Source organism: Schistocerca gregaria, chromosome 6, assembly GCF_023897955.1.
Source record: "Schistocerca gregaria isolate iqSchGreg1 chromosome 6, iqSchGreg1.2, whole genome shotgun sequence".
Taxonomy (NCBI): Eukaryota; Metazoa; Arthropoda; class Insecta; order Orthoptera; family Acrididae; genus Schistocerca; species Schistocerca gregaria.
In genome coordinates, this window is record NC_064925.1 from 304,049,439 (window position 1) to 304,075,888 (window position 26,450).

Here is a 26,450-nt window from a genome sequence, read left to right on the forward strand (position 1 = left end):
CAAAAGACTGAATAACATTGGGGATAGGCTTCTGTTGAACAAATACTATTTAGTTTAGTTGCACAACCTTAGAAAATAATTTCATGAGACAATAAGGAGTGACAATATTCAGAATAAGCTTGCACTCTTGTTTATGGGCAAATACAAAGAGAGAAGCTTAACTCATTTTCTAGATTAGTATATCAATGTCTTAACCCAATCTCAACTTTTTATACAAGTGTATCCAGAGAAAGTTTGGACGGTTTTTAATTTACTGTATGACCACTAATGCTAACTGCTAATGCTAAAAGGTCATTTTAACTTTTTTGAAATCACATCACATTAGTCTCTGTGAGTTTAAGACTAAAGCTTTTAGCTGTTCACCTAAGCACAAGAGAGAAAAAATTTAGTCATCCCTAAGAGGAGCCATGCTAAAACTGTGTAATGAAACCTACAGCTGTGATAATGGTCTCAATTTGAGGAGAGTTCATAACTTTGTTCAGGTATACCACGTGCTGCTGAAGCCACTCACTGATAATTAAAGCATATAAAAATACCAAATTGTGAGGATGTTATATGTTCCAAATAGTTCCACACATTTTCTACTGGATTATGATCAGAAGATTTAGTGGGTCAGTCAAAGTATAACAGGGTGCCTGTGTGTTAGACAAATCACGATTGTATGTGTGCAATATACGAACATCGCTGTTGAGGAAGGGAGTGTCCACAGCACACTCATCATGAAGACGTAGAAGAAAGGACAATACCTGGTCGCCAAGAACGTTGAAATAAACTTCAGAGTACAAAAAACACCCTCAAAAAATCACAGAACCATCTTACTGGCCTGAACTGCACCCTCCACACACTGGGTTAAATGCCTCACCTTGGTCTTCAGACACTGCATCACTTTAAAAGATGCAAAATTACATCTCATCTGACAACACAACAAGCTTCCAGTAAGCTACAGTCCAGCTTCTGTGTTGTTTGGCCAACTGAAGACATGCCACTGTAAGCAATTACCATTTGCAACTTAATAAAGCTACCATCAATCCTAATGTTGATTTGAAGACCACAGTGCATTACTAGGTATGGTCCTATTGGACGTGTTATGCTCTTTCCAACAAACTCTAAACCGGTTTATCAAGCCAGTTACTGGTAGCCCAGCAGTTTAACATGGCCTTCAAACCACAGTGATACTTCGAATTGTTCACATTAACAAACACTGCTAAATGTAAGTCACAAATAAAAATTCTAGGACTGGCTGGGGTTCAAATCTATACTGCGGAACTTAACCATTGAGTTACCAAGTCACAAGCCCAACTCCAAATATGCCTTGCACACAATTCACTTATCTGTGTTCACTCAGAAACTGGTTGTGACATACCTGCATTCACAGGGAACAACAATTACTATCTGTTAAGACTTAAACTATTAACTGGAAAATTAACTACTCACCTCCTGTTTCCCTAAGCTGCCAAACAAAAAATTAGGCATCCTTAGGATAAATCATGCTAAAACTGTGTAATACCACCTCTAGCTTTGATAATGGCCTCATTTTGTGGGACTTATCTATGGTCCTCTTGGTTAGGATGTTTTTTACAGTCACTGTTCTTATGCTGTGTTATATGGCTGCAATGGTACACTGTTCCTTGTACACACATTGGACAGTCCATGCTGATACACCAAAAAATTGTGCAACTTCATTCATAGTGTGGTCATCGCCATGTCCAGCATGATAGATCCTCTCTCTCTCTCTCTCTCTCTCTCTCTCTCTCTCTCTCTCTCTCTCTCTCACTCATGATCTATACTGCTCTGAAGTGAACAGTGTGCTATTTTATAAGAGGAAACCAATATTTTGTCTGGTGTGCTTGTCCGAGATACGTCCGGTAAGGCAGAGTCGGGGCCTTTGATTAGGAAGTCATCAACAGACATCATAGTTTATGAACTACCCTTTAAGGCTATTCGAAGACAATTTATGTACATTAAGGAGTGACCGAAGCTTGTGGAACCTGAGTTGGATCTGACATGTTCTGTGGGACCCAAGCACATCTCATGAACCATTCTCACAGCTTTACTTCTGGCAATACATCTCCTAACTTCCAAGTTTCACAGATATTCTTCTGGAGAATGTGCACAACTAGCACTTCTGGAAGAAACGAAATTGTGGAGACATGGCTTAGCCAAAGATTGGAGGACTGTTTCACTTTAGTGCACCCTACTGCAGGGTGAAAAGTACATTCTGGATTCTGAAGTTAATTTTACATCTGTGACAGAATCTATCAATGAGCCCTGCACTTTCTATTAGGAAGATTTTGGCTATGCAAAGGGGTGACACTACTGAATATATAATTTTTCACCCAAATTGTGTGTTTTCCTTAATTATAAATGATCATCCTGACCCCCTCATCCCCTCCCTCTCCTCTCTGTCGTCTTTAAAGCCAAAGGACAACAAAAAAAGTGTGATTTAAAATGCAGCTGACTTTTTTGTATAAAAGAAAAAATAATAAATTTAGAGAAATTAAACCCTCACCAAACAGAAAAGCAAACTGCAGACTATGAGATGATATTTAAAAATTAAGGAGATGCAACGGATTGTATACGATAACGGATGCTTGTATAACTGACAGTAGCTCATGTTAGATTTTTGTGCATTTGTAACATGCCAAAATATGTATGCTATGTTTCTTAGTGTCTTCATTTATATTTTAATTTTAGTTATTTCACTTAGATGTGCAGCTGCTACTAATTATCTATTTGACAGCAAGGAACCTCTCCTCAAGCTAATGTAAAGGCACTGGGTATCTGCTGTATATGACTGTTCACCATAATTATTTCAACATATACTATTTCTTACACATTTTTTGTTAATATGTATGTGACCTGAAGTTGGTTGCTTGATCGAATAGGGCTGCTCATAAATACACATTACAGTCTCTTTTGATGGCTTTATAATGTCACTCTCTAAATAAAAATGTGATTCAGATGAAAACTTAGGTAATGCAATAAAATTCCTAAAATATTTACAATCTATTTCACAGCTCTGGCAAGAGTTATCTTTGTGTTTCAACAAGTGAACAACAGCTGGCAGCCTATTGTCGACTCAGAGAAAAGGAAGCCGTGTCAGTGCATAGATGGCCACCACATTGTCTGCTAGAACTTTGCTGGTGTAGTGACCTGTAATATGCATTAAAGTACAGTGATTTGTGTATATCCCTGAAGCAAGTGTACAAGTGGTGTTAAGGAAATGCAATCTCTGTGGAAGATGCATTATGCTAAGGTCATGCATAATGTGTAGTGATGAATGAAAACAATGATGCAGTGTAAGAGCTTTTGAAGGAAAACAGGCCTATTATTGTAAATGAAATAGCCATTATATAGGATATTTGTCATGGTTCAGCACACAATACTGTCCACGGTATGCTGTGATTCAATTTAGTGTCCACAAGACATGTGCCATATCAGTTGATAGCTGAATTGAAAGGTCATCACTGTGATGCCTATGAGGGATTTTTTCATTTTCATCAAAGGTAACATGTTTCTGAACAGCTTTTCCAGGAGGTAAAACCTGAGCACTATATCATCAACCTAAAATGAAAAGACCTTGCATGAGAGAGTACTACTCTTCATCAAAGCTAAAATAATTATGCACTCAATCACAGGCAGGAAAAGCCATGCCCACTTTTGTCATACAAAAGGAGTAATTTTGGAGCATTACATGGAAATGGGATTAACAGCGACCAGCAATTCATACTCAAATCAGCTATAAAATCACTTCTGTTCTGCAGTCAAGAGTAAAAAACAAGGACTTATGACTGCAGGTGTTTAGTTGCAACTTGACAGTGCTCTTCTCCAACAAACAGCTTATTCAACCATAACAACAATAAGGGATATGTCTGGAACACCCATTTACACACCAGACATCACCCTAAGTAACTTTCATGTGTTTGGACAGCTCCAGAAGCATTTTAAAAGCAATAAAGAGGAGAAAATCATGATGGATGAGTGGCTACAGTTTCAAACCACAAAGTATCCACAGAGTTCAAATGTAATTGAATAATGATTATGTCTCTGTAATTTTCCTTTATTACATTATTTATATCATAATAAATAAAGTTTTCATTTGAATCACCCTTGTAAAATGTAGCTGTGCAGCACTGTTTACAGAAAATATTTTAAATCTTGAGTGGCTGACCACAATGATGCTGAAAGCATGGTTGCCCTATTTTACAATGTAAATTATATTTTACAAAACTAATTGAGGTGTGCAGTTTAAGAACCACCACATAATTTGAATCTACTTTTACTGGACTCTTGAATGTGAAGGATTTCTTGGAACCTGCGCTATGTCTATGGGCACCTTGTTGAATACTTTTTCATCAGTGTACAAAACTCTGCCCTGGATCTTGGACAGCAATGGAAAGTAAAAGAGGACAGAATTTCCATGTCATGTTATGATTCTGAAACAGTTCACCTTGAACTGATTCTTAATGTCAGCCATATGAGTCTATGAATCTGAAGTCACTTGAAGACGCTTATACAGATACAACTATACACAAAGTAAAGTTATTACTGTGAGTAACACTTGATGTGAGGTATAACCACAGTTGATTCATTAACAAATGAGATAATGAATGTCTTCTGTCTGTAAAGTATTGATGCTGCAATGTGCGTCGTAAAATGAGTTTGGAGCACTAGAAGTCTGAAATACGTCTGTAACCCTCTGGTAGTGAACACAACTGTACAGGAAGTTTATGCAGCAAGTCTATGCATTGTATGACATGAAAGTGAATAACAGACAGTGTGCAAATTTTGGCTGATATAAGTACTGGGTGATTGATATTAGTTATATTGGTGAGATGTATAACAATAATATATGAGACAAAGCAAGAGTTTATATGGTAACAAGCACTGACATGTGTTATTACTGCATACTGGCTACTAAAACAGGACAGCTTATAGGCAACCTATAAACGATTTTGTTCTGAAAACAAATTCTTTTTTACTCATACTAAAGCGATACAAACCAATTTGGAACCATAGTGTGTCAAATCTGTTTTTGTCACCCATGAATAGAAATTTCCAGTTGATAATTAATCAGAGATCATGCAAGTTTATGACTGATCATGGCCGTCTGGTCTGGAGGCAAGTGGATAGTCTATATCTCAGGTCAATTCTGCGATAAGACCAGCTGTATACTCCTTGGTCTTTGTTTCATTGAAGGCTTATAAAGTTACCCTGCTAAGACTAGGTGTGGATTATGCACTGGAAATGGGGAAGTATGTGTGGAATACCAATGTGGTCCCACCCCCTTCCCCCCCACCCCCATCCCTGAAGGAAATACTAGCATCAGATGAAACAATTATTCTACAGACCAAATATCAAATACAGACTGAGAATTTTAAATTATTAGTTGCTGCAGTATTTGAAGCCAAATCCCAGAGCTCACATCTCTCATAGAAAACGGCCATTCCACATAATACTAAGGACTGAGAGTTGGCTGAAATCCAAAACAATGAGTACGGCAAGTCCAACATTTACAAAATTGACTGTATTAAAAGGAGGCAACAATTCATTGGCTCAAAAGCAGTTTAGAAACAGAGAGTACAATATTTTATTGTAATTCCAACTAAAAAAAATTACAAATAAATAAATATCGTATGACCTTTTTCAAGATATTTCATCTCCTTAAGAGGGCAGTAGTCTTCACCTGTTTAAAAATAATCCAACTTCTATGACTGGCAACACAATTTCAGTATGTTCAAAAAACACATGCTAAATTAAGAATATTCTAGAAGCTACTTTATTGTGTAGGGCAATAGTTTACCTGTGATACTCGTCCTCCATAAGATGGTGTTCTCTACGATGCCTTATGTATTCCCTCCAATAGCGCTCTTCTTCACGATCAAGCCTCTCTGTCTCACGCTCTTGTTCAGCCAAAGCTGCTCGTACTTTGCGTTCTTGCTCTTGCAGATCTTCAAGACTCTCCATCAACTGCCCCTCTTCTGCTTTCAGCTGAAAAATGATTCTCTTTTGGATATGTTGATCTTAATATATAAAATGTTAGAATGAAGACACAGAACCCACAGTACACAACTACAGACAGACAACATACACATGTAAAACATACCACCCTCCTTTCCCCTTTTTGGTCATAAAGTCAATACCATGATAAAATGACCACTCTGAACTACTAAAATGTACTAACCTACACATACATGGGCATTAAGAAACAAATGCACAGGACCACAACTCACTCTCCTGTAACCAGATTGAGGAATGAATATGTTCATGGATGATAGAGAAGTGGGATCTCTCTCTCTCTCTCTCTCTCTCTCTCTCTCTCTCTCTCTCTCTCTCTCTCTCTCTCACACACACACACACACACACACACACACACACACACACACACACACACACACACACACACACACAGGAAGATTACAAAATTTCAAATACAGTGTTTCCATATAGAAACAACACAGATACACCTTTCAAGAACACATGCTAAGTAACATATTTGAATAAAAAGAACGGAACACATCAATCAAATACGAAAGACTCACTGCTTCTAGTTCTTTTTCCAATTCATCTAAGTTCTGTTCTTCATCTTCAGCCTCCAACCTGAAAATAAACATGATCCTTTAATTTTTACTGCCATGTAACAACAGTCTTAAGTACAATATGTAAGTCTAGATGTAAGAAGCAGTTGAGGGAATGACTTGAAATCACTTACACAATACACCAAGGAAACATCATCAAAAAATCTTGAACTATCGAAGTGGGAACTTTACAGCCCTTGGAAAACAGAAATAATGAAACTTAACATTTAATGTCAATTATGTTCTACATTTAAGATTGGCTTTAACTACTTTGTTATGCAATTGTGTGAACAAGTTGGAGATATTCTTAAATTATTATGCAAGTAAAATAAATCTGATTTAGTAATGGGAGGCAATAACATAAAAAATAACTATTACAGTAATGAATATTGCAGTAGGCTTTTCATCTGTTCAAAATGTCTTCATTGAGTCATTTGGCTGGCTGGTTTAAAAGAGGGAGAGAGGGGGGGGGGGGGGGGAGTGCAAACTGCGAGGTCATCAGTCCCTTGTTCCCCGTAAAATAATTACATAAGGGGCTAGGGGGCGGGGAGATGGACAGCACAATAACAGGTGAAAGGAAGAACCAGAAGACTGACAAAAGGACAACCAACACTACTATGGACAAAACAGGAAAAGAAAACCACAGAGAGAAGCAAGAAACACGTAGAAGGGGTAAAAACAACAGAGCAGATGACCGTGGCTGGCCGACCACGAGAATAAAAAGAAAAAGCCCGCCACTCTGCGACACATTAAAACATCCACCCTAAAGGATTAGAGTGGAGAACACAAAGGAACAAAGAACATGCACTACAACTTACATAGAATGATAAGACCCACCATCACGTATAAAACGTAAAACTAAATTAGCCGATGAGGTGTTGTCAGCTAAAATTAATAGAAACGAGTCTGGTAACTGAAGAGTCTGTCGCAGGGCAGCCAAAGGAGGACAGTGCACCACGATATGGACAACAGTCAGCCAAGTGCAGTACGGACACTGAGGTGGGTCATCACGGCGCAAGAGGTAGCTGTGTGCCACCCAAGCATGGCCAATGCGGAGCCAGCAGAGAACCAATGAGTCCCTGCATCAGGCCCGCATGGAGGACTGCCACACATTTGTAGTCTTCTTAATGGCACACAGTTTGTTGTGCTTGCTGAGGTTATGTCATTTTGCCTCCCAAAGCTGCAAAACCTTGCAGACTTGTATTGAATGCAGGTCAGTTGCAGAGAAACTGATCTCCATAAGTGGTTTCCGCGTAGCCTGTTTGGCCAGCCTGTCAGCAAGTTCATTGCCTAGGATTCCGGCATGACCTCGGATCCAGACAAACACCACTGAACAACTGGACCGATCCGGGTCATAGATGGACTCCTGGATGGTCACTACAAAGAATGACGAGGGTAGCACTGGTAGATAGCTTGTAGGCTGCTCACGGAGTCAGTACACAGAAGAAATGGCTACCCAGGGCATGAACGGATGTGCTCAAGAGCACGAGATATAGCCACCAGCTCAGCAGTGAAAACACTGCAGCCAGTGGGCAAGGAATGCTGTTCAATATGTCCTCCATGGGCATACGCGAAGCAGACGTGAGCTTCAGCCATTGAGTCGTCTGTGTAAACCACTTCGTGGCCTCGGTACATGACAAGAATCAAGAGGAAGTTATAGCGGAGAGTTACGGCATTATCTGAGTCCTTAGGACCAAGTGAAAGGTCTAGGCGAAGCTATGGCCTAGGTATACACCATGGAGGCGTACGTGAATGGACCCTAAGTATAGGTGGTAAAGGCAAGGACTCCAGTTCGGAAAGAAGAGATTGGACACGAACTGGAATTGGAAGCTCAGACATGGGCCGCCGATGCGGGAGACGAACCGCCATTGATGGGAAAAGGAGACAGTGATTCGGATGTGCAGAACTATAAACGTGTGCAACATAACTGGCTGGCAGTTGTGCACACCTAACCTGCAATGGAGGGACTCCAGCTTCCACAAGGACGCTGGTACCGGACTCATCCTAAAAGCTCCTGTTGATAGGCAAACGCCACAGTGGTTCACTGGGTTGAGTGAACACAATGCTGAGTAGAGCGATCAGCACCCCAGTTGGTGTTGCTCAGGCAGCGGAGGGCATTGAGGTGCTGCCAGCACTTCCACTTCAGCTGACGAAGGTGAGGAAGCCCTGTCAATCTGATCCTAAGGATAAATATGTCTCCACTATAGTGAGTGGATCATCATTAAGGTAAAGCTCTGGTAATGGTATGGTGATGACAGAAGCACATAACACATGACTTTGTGGCCGAAAACTGGAAACCGAGATCTAGAGCCCATGACTGTGCCTTGTGGATGGCTCCCTGTAGGCACTGCTCAGCAACACCAGTACTGGTGGAGCAGTACGAAATGCAGAAGTCATGTGCATACAGAGAAGGTGAGACAGATAGCCCTATAGCTGCTGCTAGACCATTAATAGCCACTAAAAATATAGATACACTCAATATAGAGCCCTGCGGAATCCCATTCTCCTGGATATGTGGGGTGGGGGGGTGCGTGGGGGGGCTACAGGGGCGAATAAGCTTCACTGCCATTCTTAGCCTGGCGTTCCTTGCATGGTGTGGCCAGGGAGGGGAACAATTTGGAGTTATCTTTCTTAGCATTGAAGTTAGATTTTGCCCACTTAGAGACTGCTGGCGGTGGACCACCAGCAAGGGATGACGTACTATGCTTCATGGCATGTCATCCGCCCTGATGTGACCCATTCCAACCAGGGGCTCTCCCCACAGGCATCACCCAGCCGCAGCAAAGGCCACCTAGCAGGATGGCCATTGCTGGGAGTTCCGATGCTCCACGGTGATGGGCAACTCCTTGGCATATGTGGGGAGTTAACAGTGCAGGTATCAGAAGAGTGATCCCTGTGTAGTCAGGGGGCTACAACCAACGGGGTACGTGGTGCCCCACCACACAACAGACTGGCTACCATGCTCGATATGAGGTACAAAGAATTCCATGGTCATTGTCGGCGCAGAAAACGACACTGCGTAGTGGGTGGAGGGAAATGCACCCAGGAAGGTGTCTTCGCCCAAGAGATGGAGGATGAATGGGACTGCAATGCCTTGATGAGAAAGTGGGCTAAAGACCTCAAAGCATGACGGACACAATGCACCATGTAAGGCACCCTTCCCCAATTGGCTAGCTTTTCAGGAAAATTTAGAAGGATGGTCAAACCCTACAGTGGACCTCACATAAAGGCCAAAACGTGTGAATCCTTTTGGTCACCTCTTCCGACAGACTGGAATACCTTGGGCCTATTCTAGCTCCCAGACAGGTGTGGGGGGGGGGGGGGGGGGGGGTGGGGGGGGCAGTGGGCAGTGGGTTATTTTCCTCATTTCCTCACACACTGTGCCATATTTATCCATTTACACTCATGAGGTACTGAATTAGAAATAATTACTATGTTGAATGGAGAACATTGGCAGCAAGGAGAATGGAATAATTCAGGCTGTCAAAACTGCCTAGGATGTCACTGGACTTTCTAGGCAAGACATGCAATATCAGCTCATTTAATCACAAATGCCCAACACATGGTAAACTCAATGTATGAAGTCCAAGCAGGCCACTTGGCTTCTTGTGTACTACATTGTCAAGGACGTATCATATGTTTCTCAGTCAAGGGAAGCTGCCGCCATCAGTGTCAATTTATAGAGCTAAAATGTGTTAGTGACAGTAATTACCAATGGCTGTTGCAGATTTAACAACTGATTGGTCACAATTCAGTAAATTACTCAGCAGTTCAAATTGGTGAGCAGCCATTCCATCAAGGACCATCATCTTTTTTGGGTTCAGAAACCATTGACCCAACCATGTAGCTCTGACCACAGGACACAGAGATTAGCATGGTAATTGGATGCTAATAGGAATATTGCTGTTGGACTCTCAAAGCAATGAGAAAACGTCACCAGGAGTAAAATTGAAACAAATGAGCCCCCTGTCACAATTATTTTTAGTCTTCTTGACCAGGTTTCAACACTTCTATGAGTGCCTTCATCCGAATTAAAACAATCAAAATGGCCTATAACATAGTTACAAATTACTAAGAAAAGACTTTTTTTTATATAAAAAGTGTAAGTACTGATGAACAATAAAAGACAGAAGCAGTACTTACATGCACATATAAAATAATTAACAGGCCAAAAGGGCTTCAGTCCCAAAATATATGAAGAGGAATGCATAAAAGTGAGTCACTATGGGCTGCTCATACCTATACAGCCACAGGTTGCAACAGACTGAGGCACCCGCGTTAACAAGTGTGGGCAGATGAACATGACATTGCATCAAGAGTGCCATCTAGTAGCCGCAGGTACAACTTGGCTACTTAACATTCAAGTGTAGACAGATGAAATTATAAATGAATATTGTTCAGTACATAACTTAAAAAGTAATATTTTGTTTAATAGCGACAGATAAAGTAACATTTTGTCTGCATCAAAGCTTAGCAGCACAGTTTGAAGCATAAAAACATCATTACAGAAAATACAGTAAGGACTCAAAAACACAGCTTGTAGAAAGTGATATACAGCCAATAAACCATTTAATAAATGAAAAATTATGAGTTAACTTACATGGAAAAAAACATTTTGGTAAACTGCACAAGGAGACCTGAAATTAAATTTCAAGTAACAGCTTTATGCTGTCGAAGAAATTTTTTTTTACGCAACTGCAGCTGTTCATTGACAATGAGACAACCATTTTGAAAAAGTGATTTAAAAATCTCTAATTCTTCCAGAATGTTTAATTTAAATCCTTTCTTCTCAGTGTGCAAAATGTTGATATCGCAAATAGATTTGGGTGCGTGACCTGTTATTAGAAGATGGTTGGCAAAAGATGAATTTTGGGGGCTAGTGCCATTTTTTCTTAAAAAGTGTTCTTTATATTTGGTTGTAAAGGGACGTCCTGTTTGTCCAATGTAGTAAGAAGAGCAGGTATCACAGACAATCTTATAGACGCCAGAACCTTCTAAAGGGGACTGCATCGATTTTAAATTATGAATGAAGATTTTTTTTTTTTTCAAATTATTATTGGTAGAAAATTAAATGTTGCAGTTGTATTTATTACGAAGAAGGTGTAGGATCTGACAGGAGATGGGCCCTACAAAAGGAACAGAGAAATATTTTTTTGGATTGGATTCAAATGATAAGAGATGCCGAGCATAGTAACTCTTTTAGCAGTTTTCTTTTTAAGGATGTATCTACTATGCTAGCTTTATACTAGCTATTAACTGCTATCATTTTGAGTAAATTGATTTCATTGTTGAACTTTTTCTTTTGAAAGTGGAATGGATGTAGCAGAATGAAAGAAGGAGTTTTTATGAGACTGTGGATGAATGGAGGACGCAGGTACAATCTAAACAGTATATGTTTCTTTATGAAAAATATTGAATGAGATTTTATCTTTTATTGCAAGTGTCAAGTCAAGAAAGTTTAAATGGCAGGCCTTGTTTTCAAGTTCGATGGTGAAAGATATCTTCTCATGAAGATCATTGAAGAGAGTAAAAATACAGTCAATGCCATCAGCTGGTCCCTTGTAGATGATTAAAATATCATCAACGCATCTGAAATAGGAGAGAATGTCTAGTGATGTAGCTGAAAAACAGTTAAAAAGTTACTTGACTATGACTGTGTCGACATTCATAAAGTCAGTGATTTGTTCATCTGAAAGATCATTTTTGAAATGATGTAAATTTTTTTTATCATTGAAAGCGTTTCCTGTACAGGGACATTAGTACAAAGATTTTTATGTCTAATGAAAACAACTTGGTGTCTGAACTGCATTCTAAATCTTTTATTTTTTGGACTAATGCATGGCTATTGTCGGTGGAATAATTGCTCCTGAAAAACAATTTTTTCAGAATTTCACGTAGAAATTTGGCCAAATCTTCGTAAGTGTTATTCATACTATTAGATGTTGGATGTATCGCGAGGTTAGGTTTGTGGATTTTAAATTGAGACTGAAGTATTGGGGGCTGAGGGTTCATGTTAATGAGAATTTTCTTCTGAAACAGTTTGATTAGAAATTTTGCATTATTGATGGCTGACCTGACTTCTTTTTGTAATTCTGAGTTCATATTTACTTTGTCACCAGGGCTGACTGAGTAGCAAAAAGTCAAAGTTCTCCACAAATGAAAATACGTTAAAGGGTTCCCTGGTGGGAGTCTCTACAATGTGTGGCTCTTGCAAAATCACTTGAACAGAAAGAAGAGACAATCTGTATCATAGGGTACAGCTGTTTTCTCACTATGGCACCTACTGATAACCAATACACCTGCTGCATGCAGCAGTAAATTTTTTCATGTTTATTTGGCAGAACCCAATGCTTGAGCTAATATAATGCGAACAAGAGGTGACACATACTGAACCTAACATAGTTATGAGTGTTTTGCTTCACCACTTGTTCAGTTCATTTTGCACTATTGGTTCATTGTGAGAATGAGATTTTTATAGGGTTCTTTTACAGAAGTTTTTCCATTATACATACGATAAACTTGAGACCCCATTCCAATGTCACACTGCATTCAACCATCTCATTATGAGTGTGCTGTAACTACCAAATTTGCATGTGTGATGCATCCTACTTCATATGTGAAATCTGTACTTGATTCGGCCACTAGAGCCCACCAAACCTGCTAGTACGACAGCAGCTGCATGCGCAGCCTGCCGGCTGCGTCTTCTGCTACAACTAATGACTATACAAGCCAGAGCGCAAAGCTCCACTGGTCACTTGTGTGTTGTCTGTACTTTGTCTTTGTTACAGTGTTCTTGGTCTATAACAGCTTATTGTTGGACCAAGCAAGGAAATTACACTTGTTTTTACAGGCATTCTGTGAATCAGTCACTTTCAAAGCTCTGGTACTTTATCATTATTCTCTGAAGACAAATTATTTTGTTCTCACATAAAATTTCATGTTGGTCTGGAACTATTCTTGAATAACTGTGGTGTGGTTTCCTGCTTGGGCTTGAATTTTTACTTTTGTTCTTAAATAGCAGTCTGATTTATGTCTTGATCAAAAGCACAGTGACTTATCCTCTTTGTCAGTTTTCCAATTTTTCCATATTTGACCCTTTTTAGTCTCCTACTGCCGTGAAATGTCAGGCAGCCAATGCAGAAAGTTTCAAAACACTAGCATTTTTCATTAATGTTACCTAATTCTAAGATGTGGACTATTTGCTACAAAGAAATGTAACTATTACCAAGTATGAAGCTTAAGCTATTCGAAAGGGATCACTCTTCTGAGAAGTTCAAGTGAATTACAAAACTAAACAAAAAATACCTCTTTAAAAAGCTGCTATAATCATTCCATTCTTCAGCTGTGAGCCTCAACTGCTGGTCAAGAAGATCCAGCAATGCATCAGTGCACTCTTCACATAGAGGGTGATCAATTTCTGAATTACTTGACAGCAGGTCAAAGAGACCGGCTGTTACCTGTAAATGAAATGTAAAATACAACAATAACTATAATGAACTTGTTAAAATCATACTTCGCAATCAAGAAAGGACTGGCCTAATTTTATAATTATATTCATGTCACCAGTTCCTACAATTTGTTATATTGTGAATGTAGTTTTGGATATTTGAAATTTGTGTATGCTACATAGGAGGCAGAAATACTCTACAATGTTCTTAATTTGTTAAGAGACCAGGTACACTAGAAAGTAAATATGAACTCCACTTTTTCAGCAAAAATGTGAGAGCTATAATTCTACGTGACTGTAGAAAGGGGTAACAAGCTCCAATACAGAAAAAAAAAGAGTAGAATGCCAGCCACAATTAATTCTGGGCCAAAAAGGCTGCATACTGCAGTGCAACGACTACATCTGTTGCTTGATATGCAAATGCAGCGAGAGAGAGAGAGAGAGAGAGAGAGAGGGGGGGGGAGAGTAAAACAATGTTAACTCACCCTCATCTTGTGACTCAGGCTCTCCTTTTCACCTTCGTCATCAATAAGCATAAACCCGTTAGCACCATTGCCCGACTCAGTGAGTCTGACCGCTGGTACATACCGATCTAGACTCGCTGCATGGGTTTCCAAATCTACTTCTGGTGCTGGCTGGATTGGTACTGCAACAATCAGTGAGTTATTACATGTGTATTTTTATATGTATATCTGTGTGTGCACATATACTTACTATATATAATCCTTTAATCAACTTTCCAAACTACCATGCAATGTAGCACTTACATCATTCTATTTGCAGTTGAAAAGGCATCAGAGTGATTATTTATCTGTCCTGGCATGTGACACAATGAATGTTATTTCATTGTTATTTTTCTCATGAACACCATGTGAGTAGTTGAAAGAGGGTAAATATTGTGGAGCCACCTCCAATTACAGCTAGTATTTTAAATCTACCTTAATATCTTCCCTAAATAAACTACCAAGCTATACAGGGAAGTCTGCCTTGACAATAAGACACTGACCAGCAACCACAGTAACCACAAGCACTTCCTTCTTTTGTGTGTATTTAGTACTTCTGGTTAATATAACCTAAGCACTGACCAAACATGTTTTCAAGACAGGTCATGTGTACAGTCTGCACGCAAGAACTTTAAAAAATGAGCTAGTTTCCCAATAGGATCTGCTACACACTTAATGTGACTTTTTTTGGTTTGCACTTGGTAATGGCAGTGTGAATAATAACGCCACCACATTTAACCAGTTATGCATACTGATCAAGTAAAGCAATCATTAATCCAAAGGATGGACTAAAAGAAAATTAGTTTAATATCGATCATAACAGATGGAGTACGAGCTTGGGTTCGGGATGGATGGGGAAGGAAATTGGCTGTAACTATTCTCCCCTTTTGCCTCAAACATTTTGGGGAATCCATGGAAATTCTACATCTGGACAGCCTGTTGGGGTATTGACCCTCACCCTTCTGAATGCGAGTGCAGCCTATCTTGCTCTGTGAAGGTTGGTTTTGAATTGCCCAATGTTTTACAACATTAACAGAAAAAAATGCATGATTTTGTACAATTTAATGAAAGTTTTCCTGTCCTTGGCTGATTGCAGATGAATGTGAACTAAGTCTTACTTGGCATCTTGGCTGGTGACTTATTATTATGGCTTAAACAGTTTCAAAATGAGTGGACACATTACAAATGAATGTCCCACAACACAATACTTGTAATATGCAGCTATCATTATAAATGATCACAATGAAATAGTAATGACTGAGGTCATTATTTTGAGCCCATCTGACTCACTTGATGACCACATGATCCTCTGTGGTTCTCTTATGGTTACTACTGTTTTGAGAATTATATTTCTCATCTCAGAACTAGTTACAATATAAAAATGTCAATTATCCATCAGTTGAAGAAGAATTATTTCATATTCAGTCAGAAAAAGCTTTAGAACAGCCATATGCTCAACACTGCAGCTTTGGATTTGTAACCAGAGTGACCATTGATACAAAGCTTTCAAATGTAAATATCATCTTCATTTCACCATCTGTATAAGCTGTGCACAAAGGAGACTGTACCACAAGCTTTAATGAGTGAAAAGGAACTACTCTGACACTACCATACAATTAAGTCTTAATTCTTATAACAATAACAAAATCCAACTATATGCATCACGTGTTCTCACAAAATGAAGTTGATAAGCTCATACAAGTATAGTGAGTGCCAAACATCACACTTTGCCAATTTTTCAAAACAGATGTGTCTTTTGCCACTACTCTTGTTGTTCAGAGGGGGTTATTTATTATTGTTAGGTTCTTTTAAATTCTGTGCTTACAAACAAATGAAGCAGATCATAAGCAAGCTAATTCAAAAGTACTGGTACACTGTTCTGAAAATATTTGATGGTATGGAATGTGGACCAGGAGATGAGAAGGAGAAGGCTATTAATGATGTCAAAAATACGAAAGTGACAGGCTATCATAAAAATACAGCTGAAGCTGTAAAGGCCTTGCAAAATAGAGCAATACCAGATCAACCAACTCCATCAACAGGATATGCAACAACATAATTTCTTTTGATGGGTTAATTAAAACTATTCCAGTCCCTTTACCAAAGAAATACAGTGCCACAGAATGCAAAGATTGCATGATAATTAATTTCATATGCCACATTATAACAGCCATGTGCAGCCTATTCACAGAACACTAGAAAGAAAACCGAAGAAAATGTGTGGGAGAGTCAGTTTGGTCTGAGGAGAAGAGAGGGAACATGCACCACTATTGGATTTTTGAAGATGACATGACACAGAATGTTATAGGTTAACAGGAATATGTACTAAGTATGTTGATTATGAAGAAGTGTGGATTGAAGTAATACCCTGAAGACCTTAAAAAGATGTTTGTGTCAACTATAAGGACAAACAAAGGAATTCTATACAAGACAAAGTGGTGGTAGGATTGACAATGAGGGAACAAACAAGAGAAGTATTGGAAAACCTGGTGGACAAGAGTGTTTTATGTCGACAAAACCTTTGAATTATTAAGCAACAGAAACTGTTATAAAAAGGAAAAATAAACATAGTAAGATCAAAAAGACATTAAGTACACCATGATTAAGCAGTGTCGGCTGAATCCAAGGAATAACTACAATTTATGAAGAAGAGGGTCATAAACGTGGAAAAGAGTATTGAATGTGGATAAATATAGAAAAGAAAAAAGGGATGAGAATCAGTAAACATTAAGGTTCTCTCAAAATATAATTGGAATGAAAGACTCTGGAACCAGTCAAATCTTTGAGGTACTTAGGAAGTTTGGTGACATACAATGGAAGCCACGTGGAAGAAACAAAAAAAACAGATCATCTCTGGGTAAAGAGCTTGTGAAAGATAAAAGTTTTGTTGACAGCATAAAGATTACCAATATAATATATCGTATAGCAGCAAATCACAGACAGCCAAAGGGTGAAGTTATCATTAATTAAGGAAACAGGAAAGGACAGAGGAAGGTGGAGAGTGTCTCGTCAATATCCGCCGTGAGACAGATATGACAAAGAACACAAAATTAGTTCTGAAAATGAGTTATGGATAAAATACATTCTATGAAGTGCATGAATCAACAGAAAAAACGTCCACAGAAACACAGGGATAACACTAAAGAAGGGCAACAATACCAGGTATCTGTAGAGGGCTGTTCAAGAATTAGGATTATTAACTACCATCCTGCTTCCCAGCATATTTATTTCTTAATGGAATTTGTTATAAAAATATATCTATTTTTCAAACCATGTGTGCATGAGGTGTGCTTGCTAGTTTGAATGTGTTTTTTTTTTTTTCCTTTTTCTTCCTTTCTTTTCTTTTCTGAAGAAGGCTTTGGATGAAAGATAAATGTGTAGCAGTTTTTCATTGTGCCTGTCTGCAACTCAATGGGTTATCTCTCTGATAAGTAGCAATCTAGCCTTATCCTAATATTGTTGATATTCCCACTAGAAGTTTCCACTGTTTGAGAAGGAATACTAACCTTTAAAAACCAGTCGATGATGGAACACACAATACGAATGTCCTGGATGGGAAAGGAAATTTGCTGTCTTGTTTTTGTTTTATTTATTTTTTTCAGAGGAATAATCCCAGAAATTTAGGGAAACAATGTGTAACCTAATCATGGATAGATAAATGGGAAATAAGACCTTTCTCCTGTCAAATGTGCTTCTAGATCTTTTCACTGCACTGTCTCACTCGGTTGCAGGATGAAAGTGGTGCCCAATCACCTAGTCTCATAACATGCCTTGATACTGTCAAGTGCTCCTTGCTCCATATGCCACAACATATGGGTCTGGAAAGCAGTCACCATAATCTGATTCTGTGAATAACACTCGTCCATCTCTTCACTTTTACATGTGTAGTGTTCAGATGATTCACAAATCATATCATCCATAACCAATACTGTGATATCGTTAGTGACAACATGTGTCTGGCTGGGACACGGCAAGTCATCAATGCCTTTGGCTTTCCACCAAATAATTCTAACACAATAGAACATAGTAAAACATGGGACATGCTGCATTGTGTACCACATCCCGCCTCGCAAGAGATTTCTGAAGCACATTCACCTCCTAAGAAAGGGAATTGGGTAACAGGTACTGATTTGGAGAGATCAACCCACATCCATTTCCTGTAAAGCACTATAAAGTTGTTCAGTCTACCCAACTGCAAATTCACTATTGTTAAACAAATTGGCTATGATACAACGCCACTTCAGAAAAATCATCCTTTTCATTTTTGCATACTTCATAAATGAGCTAAAAAGAGGGTAGATGGACAACATAAAATAGTGACACAATTAAGATATATGTGATGTTTTATGTTACTGTTGCAGGATAGTTTCAGAGGTGAAGAAACAAAGCAAGCCGCATCATTATTTTAGACACACACATACCCTTCCACGGATCAAGGAGCAGATACTCCCAAGCAACCAGACAATCAAAGTTCTTGTCTTTATCACTGTTGTTGTTGTTGTTGTTGTTGTTGTCTGGTTTGATGCAGCTCTCCATGTCACTATCCCGTGCTAGCTTCTTCATCTCCCTGTACCTAATGCAGCCTACATCATCCTGAATCTGCTTAGTGTATTCATCTCTTGGTCTCCCTCTATGATTTTTACCCTCCACACTGCCCTCCAGTACTAAATTGGTGATTCCTTGATGCCTCAGAACATGTCCTACCAACTGATCCATTCTTCTAGCCAAGTTGCGCCATAAACTCCTGTTCTCCCCAATTCTTTTCAATAACTCCTCATTAGTTATCTGATCTACCCATCTAATCTTCAGCATTCTTCTGTAGCACCATATTTCGAAAGCTTCTATCCTCTTCCTAACTAAACTATTTATTGTGCATGTTTCACTTTCATACATTGATACACTCCATACAAATACTTTCAGAAACGACTTCCTGGCACTTAAATCTATACTCGATGTTAACAAATTTCTCTTCTTCAGAAACACTTTCCTTGCCATTGCCAGTCTGCATTTTATATCCTCTCTACTTCGACCATCATCAGTTATTTTACTTCCTAAATAGCAAAACTCCTTTACTACTTTAAGTGTCTCATTTCCTAATCTAATCCCCTCAGCATCACCAGACTTAATTCAACTACTTTCCATTATCCTTGTTTCGCTTTTGTTGATGTTCATCTTATATCCTCATTTCAAGACACTGTCCATTCCGTTCAACTGCTCTTCCAAGTCCTTTGCTGTCTCTGACAGAATTACAATGTCATCGGCGAACCTCAAAGTTTTTATTTCTTCTCCACGGATTTTAATGCCTACTCTGAACTTTTATTTTGTTTCCTTTACTGCTTGCTCAATATAAAGATTGAATAGCATCGGGGAGAGGCTACAACCCTGTCTCACTCCCTTCCCAACCACTGCTTCCCTTTCATGCCCCTTGACTCTTACAACTGCCATTTGGTTTCTGTACAAATTGTGAATAGCCGTTCGCTCCCTGTATTTTACCCCTGCCACATTCAGAATTTGAAAGAGAGTATTCCAATCAACATTGCCAAAAGCTTTCTCTAAGTCTACAAATGCTAGAAACGTAAGTTTGCCTTTTCTTAATCTAAGATAAGTCGTAGGGTCACTATTGCCTCACTTGTTCCAATATATCTACGGAATCCAAACTGATCTTCCCCTAGGTCAGCTTCTACCAGTTTTTCCATTCAAGTCTCTACATCCATACACTTGTCCTCTAGCCATCCCTGCTTAGCCATTTTGCACTTCCTGTCAGTCTCATTTTTGAGACGTTTGTATTCCTTTTTGCCTGCTTCATGTACTGCATTTTTGTATTTTCTCCTTTAATCAATTAAATCCAGTATCTCTTCTGTTACCCAAAGATTTCTACTAGCCCTCGTATTTTTACCTACTTCATTCTCTGCTACCTTCACTACTTCATCCCTCAGAGCTATCTGTTCTTCTACTGTGTTTCTTTCCCCCATTCGTGACAATTGTTCCCTTATGCTCTGCCTGAAACTCTGTACAACCTCTGGTTCCTTCGGTTTATCCATGTCCCATCTACTTACATTCCCGCTTTTTTGCAGTTTCTTCAGTTTTAATCTACAGTTCATAACCAATAGATTGTGATTAGAGTCCACATCTGCCCCTGGAAATGTCTTACAATTTAAAACCTGGCTCCTAGATCTCTGTCTTACCATTATATAATCTACCTGAAACATTCTAGTATCTTCCATGTATACAACCTTCTTTCATGATTCTTGAACCAAGTGTTAGCTATGATTAAGTTATGCCCAGTGCAAAGTTCTACTAGGCGGCTTCCTGTTTCATTTCTTACCCTCAATCCATATTCACCTACTACATTTCATTCTCTTCCTTTTTGTACTGTTGAATTCCAATCACCCATGACTATTAAATTTTCGTCTCCCTTCACTACCTGAATAATTTTTTGTTGTTGCATCATACATTTCATCAATTTCATCATCATCTGCAGAGCTGGTTGGCATATAAACTTGTACTACTGTAGTAGGCGTGGGCTTCGTATCTTTCTTGGCCACAATAATGCGCCCACTATGCTGTTTGTAGTAGCTTACCTGCACTCCTATTGTTTTTATTCATTATTAAACCTACTCCTGCATTACCCCTATTTGATTTTGTATTTATAACACTGTATTTACCTGACCACAAGTATTGTTCCTCCTGCCACCGAACTTCACTAATTCCCACTACAGTGAAACCTCTATATAACGTTTTTCAAGGGACCACAAATTCTGAACACTGTATAGAGGAAAACACTATAAAGAGGAAGGCTTCCAAATAATAATTATAGGGCATTATTGAAGATTGGGATACCACTAATCAGCTTTGACAAATGGTGCCATAGATGACATTTTAAATTTTCACAACACTCATTGCAAATGATCAATGTATCAAATGATTAGTTGTTTGTAATTAAAATATGGGGCCCGGTAGGTGGATGGGTGAAAGGAAATGGATCAGTTTATACTGTATAAAGTTATAACAGATTCTTAAGATATGACATGATTGTCCAAAGCTGACACGTGGTATCCCGTTCTTCAGTTGACCCAATTATAGAATATGAGCCAAATTTTGTTTATGATATACTGAACATATTACATAAAAACACAGTAAATGGTACAGATTAAAAAAGAATTAGTTACAAAAAATTACTTTAATAATTAAATTATGAAATGGAACTTAAATTTGCACAAAACTCTAGGAACCTAGCAATCTGAAAATCACATAGCTATGATTTTTAAAACATTTAAGCAAGCATGTTTGTTTTCTATTTCTCCTAGACTCTATGGCCAAATGAGCAAGTTGAACTACTGTTCCGTCCTCAAGTCTATGGGCAATCATATATCTCCTGAATGTTTCAAAGCCTTCAGCTGCCTTAGTATGTGAGGGCACAGGGTTATCTTCATTGTCACTGTCACTTTCACTACACTATTATTCTCCAAGCTTCTCTCTGCAGTCAGCTCCTCAATACTTTGTACTCCTGTGGTTGCCACCTTGTCATCCACAACCACAAAGTCTTCAAAAGTGACAGAATCACAGCCTATTAATTCCGGAAACTCTTGCAAATCACTTGCAACATCTTTCACAGGAGCTGCCATCTCATTTTCACAGAATCCCGCTTTTGTGAAACAGTTTTTAATAGTTTCAGCACTGACTTCCCTCCACGAGTACATAATTACATTCATTGCCTGAAAAATACTTTCACATTTCTCAGAAAGGATATGTCTGGTGGATGTGCCACACATCTATCCACAAACAGCAGCACTTTTCTTCCAGCATTCCCCATTTTGGCATCAAATTATCTGAGAAACTGAAATAGCACTAAAAAGATTGCAAGCAGAATGTGCATCACGTATCACGTGACCAGGTTCTGCTGCTGATATATGAAACACTCTGAGTGCGGGCTTTCCAAGCCGGTGCCAACTGTGAATCGACAGAACAGAAAACGATGCGTCTACATCCAGTCACTTAAATGTTATAAAGAGGTAAATAATTGACCAGGGTTCCAAAAATATGAGCACTACATGGAGGAAATTGTAATATATAGAGAAAATGCAGTAAAGAGGAAAATTTAACATAATTTATATGGGCTTTTAGTCGGGACCGAATAAAATGGATGTAACATAGAGGAAAACGTTACATGGAGGAACGTTATAAAGAGGTTTCACTGTATATGCAACTATAACCTATCCATTTCCCTTTTTAAATTTTCTAAACTACCTGCCCAATTAAGGGATCTGACATTCCATGCTCCGATCCGTAGAACGCCAGTTTTCTTTCTCTTTTGTGAACGACATCCTCTTGAGTAGTCCCCGCCCGGAGATCCGAATGGGGGACTATTTTACCTATGGAATATTTTACCCAAGAGGACGCCATCATCATTTAATCATACAGTAAAGCTGCATGCCCTCAGGAAAAATTACAGCTGTGGTTTCCCGTTGCTTTCAGCCATTCGCAATACCACAACAGCAAGGCCGTTTTGCTTAGTGTTACAAGGCCAGATCAGTCAATCATGCAGACTGTTGCCCCTGCAACGACTGTAAAGGCTGCTGCCCCTCTTCAGGAACCACACGTTTATCTGGCCTCTCAACAGATACCCCTCTGTTGTGGTTGCACCTACGGTACAGATATCTGTATGATTGAGTCACACAGGCCTCCCCACCAACGGCAAGGTCCATGGTTCACTAATAATTCATATTTCAAATACAAGCCACGTTTTCATAGCCTGATGACAATTACTACCACTTGCTTATATAATGTTCATAGTACAAATAAGGATGAAAAATGTGAATTGTTGCACAGGCTCTTAGCAGGTTATGCTGTGTGTGTGTGTGTGTGTGTGTGTGTGTGTGTGTGTGTGAGAGAGAGAGAGAGAGAGAGAGAGAGAGAGAGAGAGAGAGAGAGAGAGAGAGAGAGAGTTGTGATTGTGACAACCAGTTAATACAAATCCAAGACATTGACTGATCTATATAAATTTCATTTTTTTCTCTGCATTTTGCTGTGGTTGGAAATATCAATGAATATGACAACACTCAGACATGTTAAAATAGTTAAAAGGTTTTAAGCTACAGGTAGAGCTGTCTTGTGATTGCTTACACAAGCAATGTGCTGATACACTGCAAAATTTGTCCCAAAGATACTCTGAACAATACTTGCCAAATTGAATTTATTATAGTTATGTTAACAATATGAATATTTACACAATACAAACTGAATTGCTTCATCACACTGCACTGATGCAGCACAGCATAAAAGGTTTGGACCACTCAACTTGCCTAGGCACAAATGCTAGCCATCCTTAGGATAATTTAAGTGAACTAGGGGAATGCAGCAACAGCACGGCTTAAGACACTACACACTCAACACAGAAAACATTTCAATATATATTTTATGAACAATGAGATATGAGGAATAGTTATACACACATATATTGGGTATGGGCTTATAAGAGCATGTATTCAGCAGCTTCAGATCTCAGATACAATGATGGCATCCATTAGTGTTATAGCTATGCATGATAGCATTAATTTTTGAATATCTTATGCAATAAAAGAAGTTATTAATGAAATTAGTCATTACTGCTAGAATGAGGTAAAGCATCACAGTGAAGTAGCTGATACATTAACAAAGTCACACGACTAAAACATTATAAACAAATATCTATGTCTCTTGAAAGACCTCTAAGGACTTTCCAAAATGCTACCAAAAATCTCAGTGAAAGCCACCAATTTACAGTGCTATGGTATTTACACACAAACAATGTTACTAAAACAAAGGAAAAGTGTAAGGAACATCAAATTTCTAACATAGCCTATAAGGCTTGATGCAATCTGTAGAAACAAATGGCTTCATAAATCATTATAAACACTTATGTGTCTAGTTATACTTGTATAAAGCAGCAAAAGCTTTTGTTCTCATTGTCTTCCCTACTTGCTGTGGGAAGTTTGATATGTGAAGAATGGCAATATCAAATCTTAATACAAACAATGGCCAGATGTCAGGCTCTTGAAAAATTACTACCGACATTTCTGAAACATAATCATGACATTAGATTGTGTTTTGTTTAGTTCTTGAGCCCAGAGACTGGTCTGATGCAGCTCCCCATGCTATTTTGTTTCGTATAAGCCTCTTTATCTCTGCATAAGCACTGTAACCCACATTACTTGAACCTGCTTACTGAAATGAAGCCTTGGTCTCTCTCTATAATTCCCCCCCCCTCCCCCCCCATTTCCTTTCATTATGAGACTGATAATCCCTTAATGTCTCACCAGGGAGTGTCCTTCCAAATAATCCCTTCTTGTAGTTAAGTTGTGCTATGATAAACTTAAGCACAGTATTTTAACACAGGGTTTGTGGAAAACCTGTGGGTTGCTTCTTTCCATCCTAGCTCATTCACATGCATACTTCTATGACTGGAATGCATGACAGGAAGCAAATTAATTTTTGTCTCTACAGAGAGAGAATTCTTTGAATACTGTTCCCAGATCAAAAACATGGTAAGGATACAGGTAAAAAAAAATGTAATGTAATAAATACTGTGAACTATTTCAATGGAATGTACATCAAAGAGTAGTACGGTACGATGGCTTCCGTAACAACATGACTGCTGAACAGTTAAGGACTCAATGAAAAATATGATAAAAAGTGTCACTACATACCCACTTACTAACGACCACAGCATTTATGAAATGAATAGCGCATGCTTATGCTTGCTGACAAATTGCATAATGAGCTGCAACTCCTTGTTACTCAGAGGAAAATTCTATAACACTGACTGCTCAATGTCCTAAACTTCATGCCAATTTTACAACATAATGCATGCACCTAGTGAAGTTTAAAAAGATGAACAGTCACTGGTATTAACAAGGAATTAATTAACAGTTCTATTCCACTGCACTAATCTGTCTCACTTGTAAACACCTTTCATGTGCACATCCTACTGCTTCATATTTTTCTAAAAACAGAATTTTTTTTGGTTCTTCGGAATTACACTGCTGCAATGACATCTGAAAAATACTGTATCTTGCACCAATACAAAATCTGTGGTATTGAAAAATCAATAAAACCTAAAATCAATAACAACTGATTAGGCAATACATTTCACTGATTATTACATTCCACTGTCACTTAAATACTGTGAAATGAAGATCTTTCTACAGTACTTAAGTTTCTACAATGTTTATACCTTTAGCTCTAATGAACACTGACGTTAAACAACAGTTTTTACCAAGAGCAGGTTTACGGAGAAGACACTGACGTTAGCTGCCGTAAGAAATATAGATACTATCGTATGTTCGTTACGATGGTCTTGAAAGAAGTTACGAATCCAAATTACACCTGCACAAACAAGCCATTGGTCGAAGAGACTGATACAAATCTATTTGCACCTCAACAAGTTAACATCTTTAGAACATTATTTTTTATGATTCTGATTTATTTCTAAGGTTCTAACAATATATTTAACTACTTTTAGAACAAATTAAATTACACGACTGACCGATTACTATTTATATGACTTTATCTCTCAACTCGAAAAACCACAAATTTCACAGATCACCAAGTTTTCACTTTTCTTATATTGCTCTGATACAATTTTTACTTACAGGATAATTCAGCCAGTGTATGTTCTCCTAAACTGTTGAAGGAAGAATCCAATTTTACAGGTTGCAGGCATCTTTGACAGACAAAGCTTACACTGCATTTTGGTTCAACCATAGCTACTGCATCCATTTAATAGCTTTCGCATCCCTACAGAAATTAACGGTTCACCTTCCGCAGTTCGACCAGTCCAACATTCTAGCGAAAACTGTCAACATCCAAACAATGGTGACCTTCAAAATCTACAGTGCGTCTTAAATAATTCACCATATAGTACTGCCAGCACACAGTTTTTAC

The 26,450-nt window shown here is 38.5% G+C and overlaps 1 protein-coding gene across 1 annotated transcript in view; it reads right to left on the minus strand.

The window, feature by feature from the left end:
- Nucleotides 1-26,450, minus strand: part of LOC126278190 (beclin-1-like protein) — a 44,099-nt gene that overhangs the window by 17,396 nt on the left and 253 nt on the right. The window contains exons 2-6 of the mRNA XM_049978104.1: nt 26,159-26,361; nt 14,511-14,671; nt 13,884-14,035; nt 6,543-6,600; nt 5,804-5,991 (exon numbers count right to left, since the gene is read on the minus strand). Coding sequence (XP_049834061.1) covers nt 5,804-5,991; nt 6,543-6,600; nt 13,884-14,035; nt 14,511-14,671; nt 26,159-26,285 — 686 coding nt within the window. The 5' untranslated portion in view covers nt 26,286-26,361. The remainder of the gene's footprint in view (nt 1-5,803; nt 5,992-6,542; nt 6,601-13,883; nt 14,036-14,510; nt 14,672-26,158; nt 26,362-26,450) is intronic.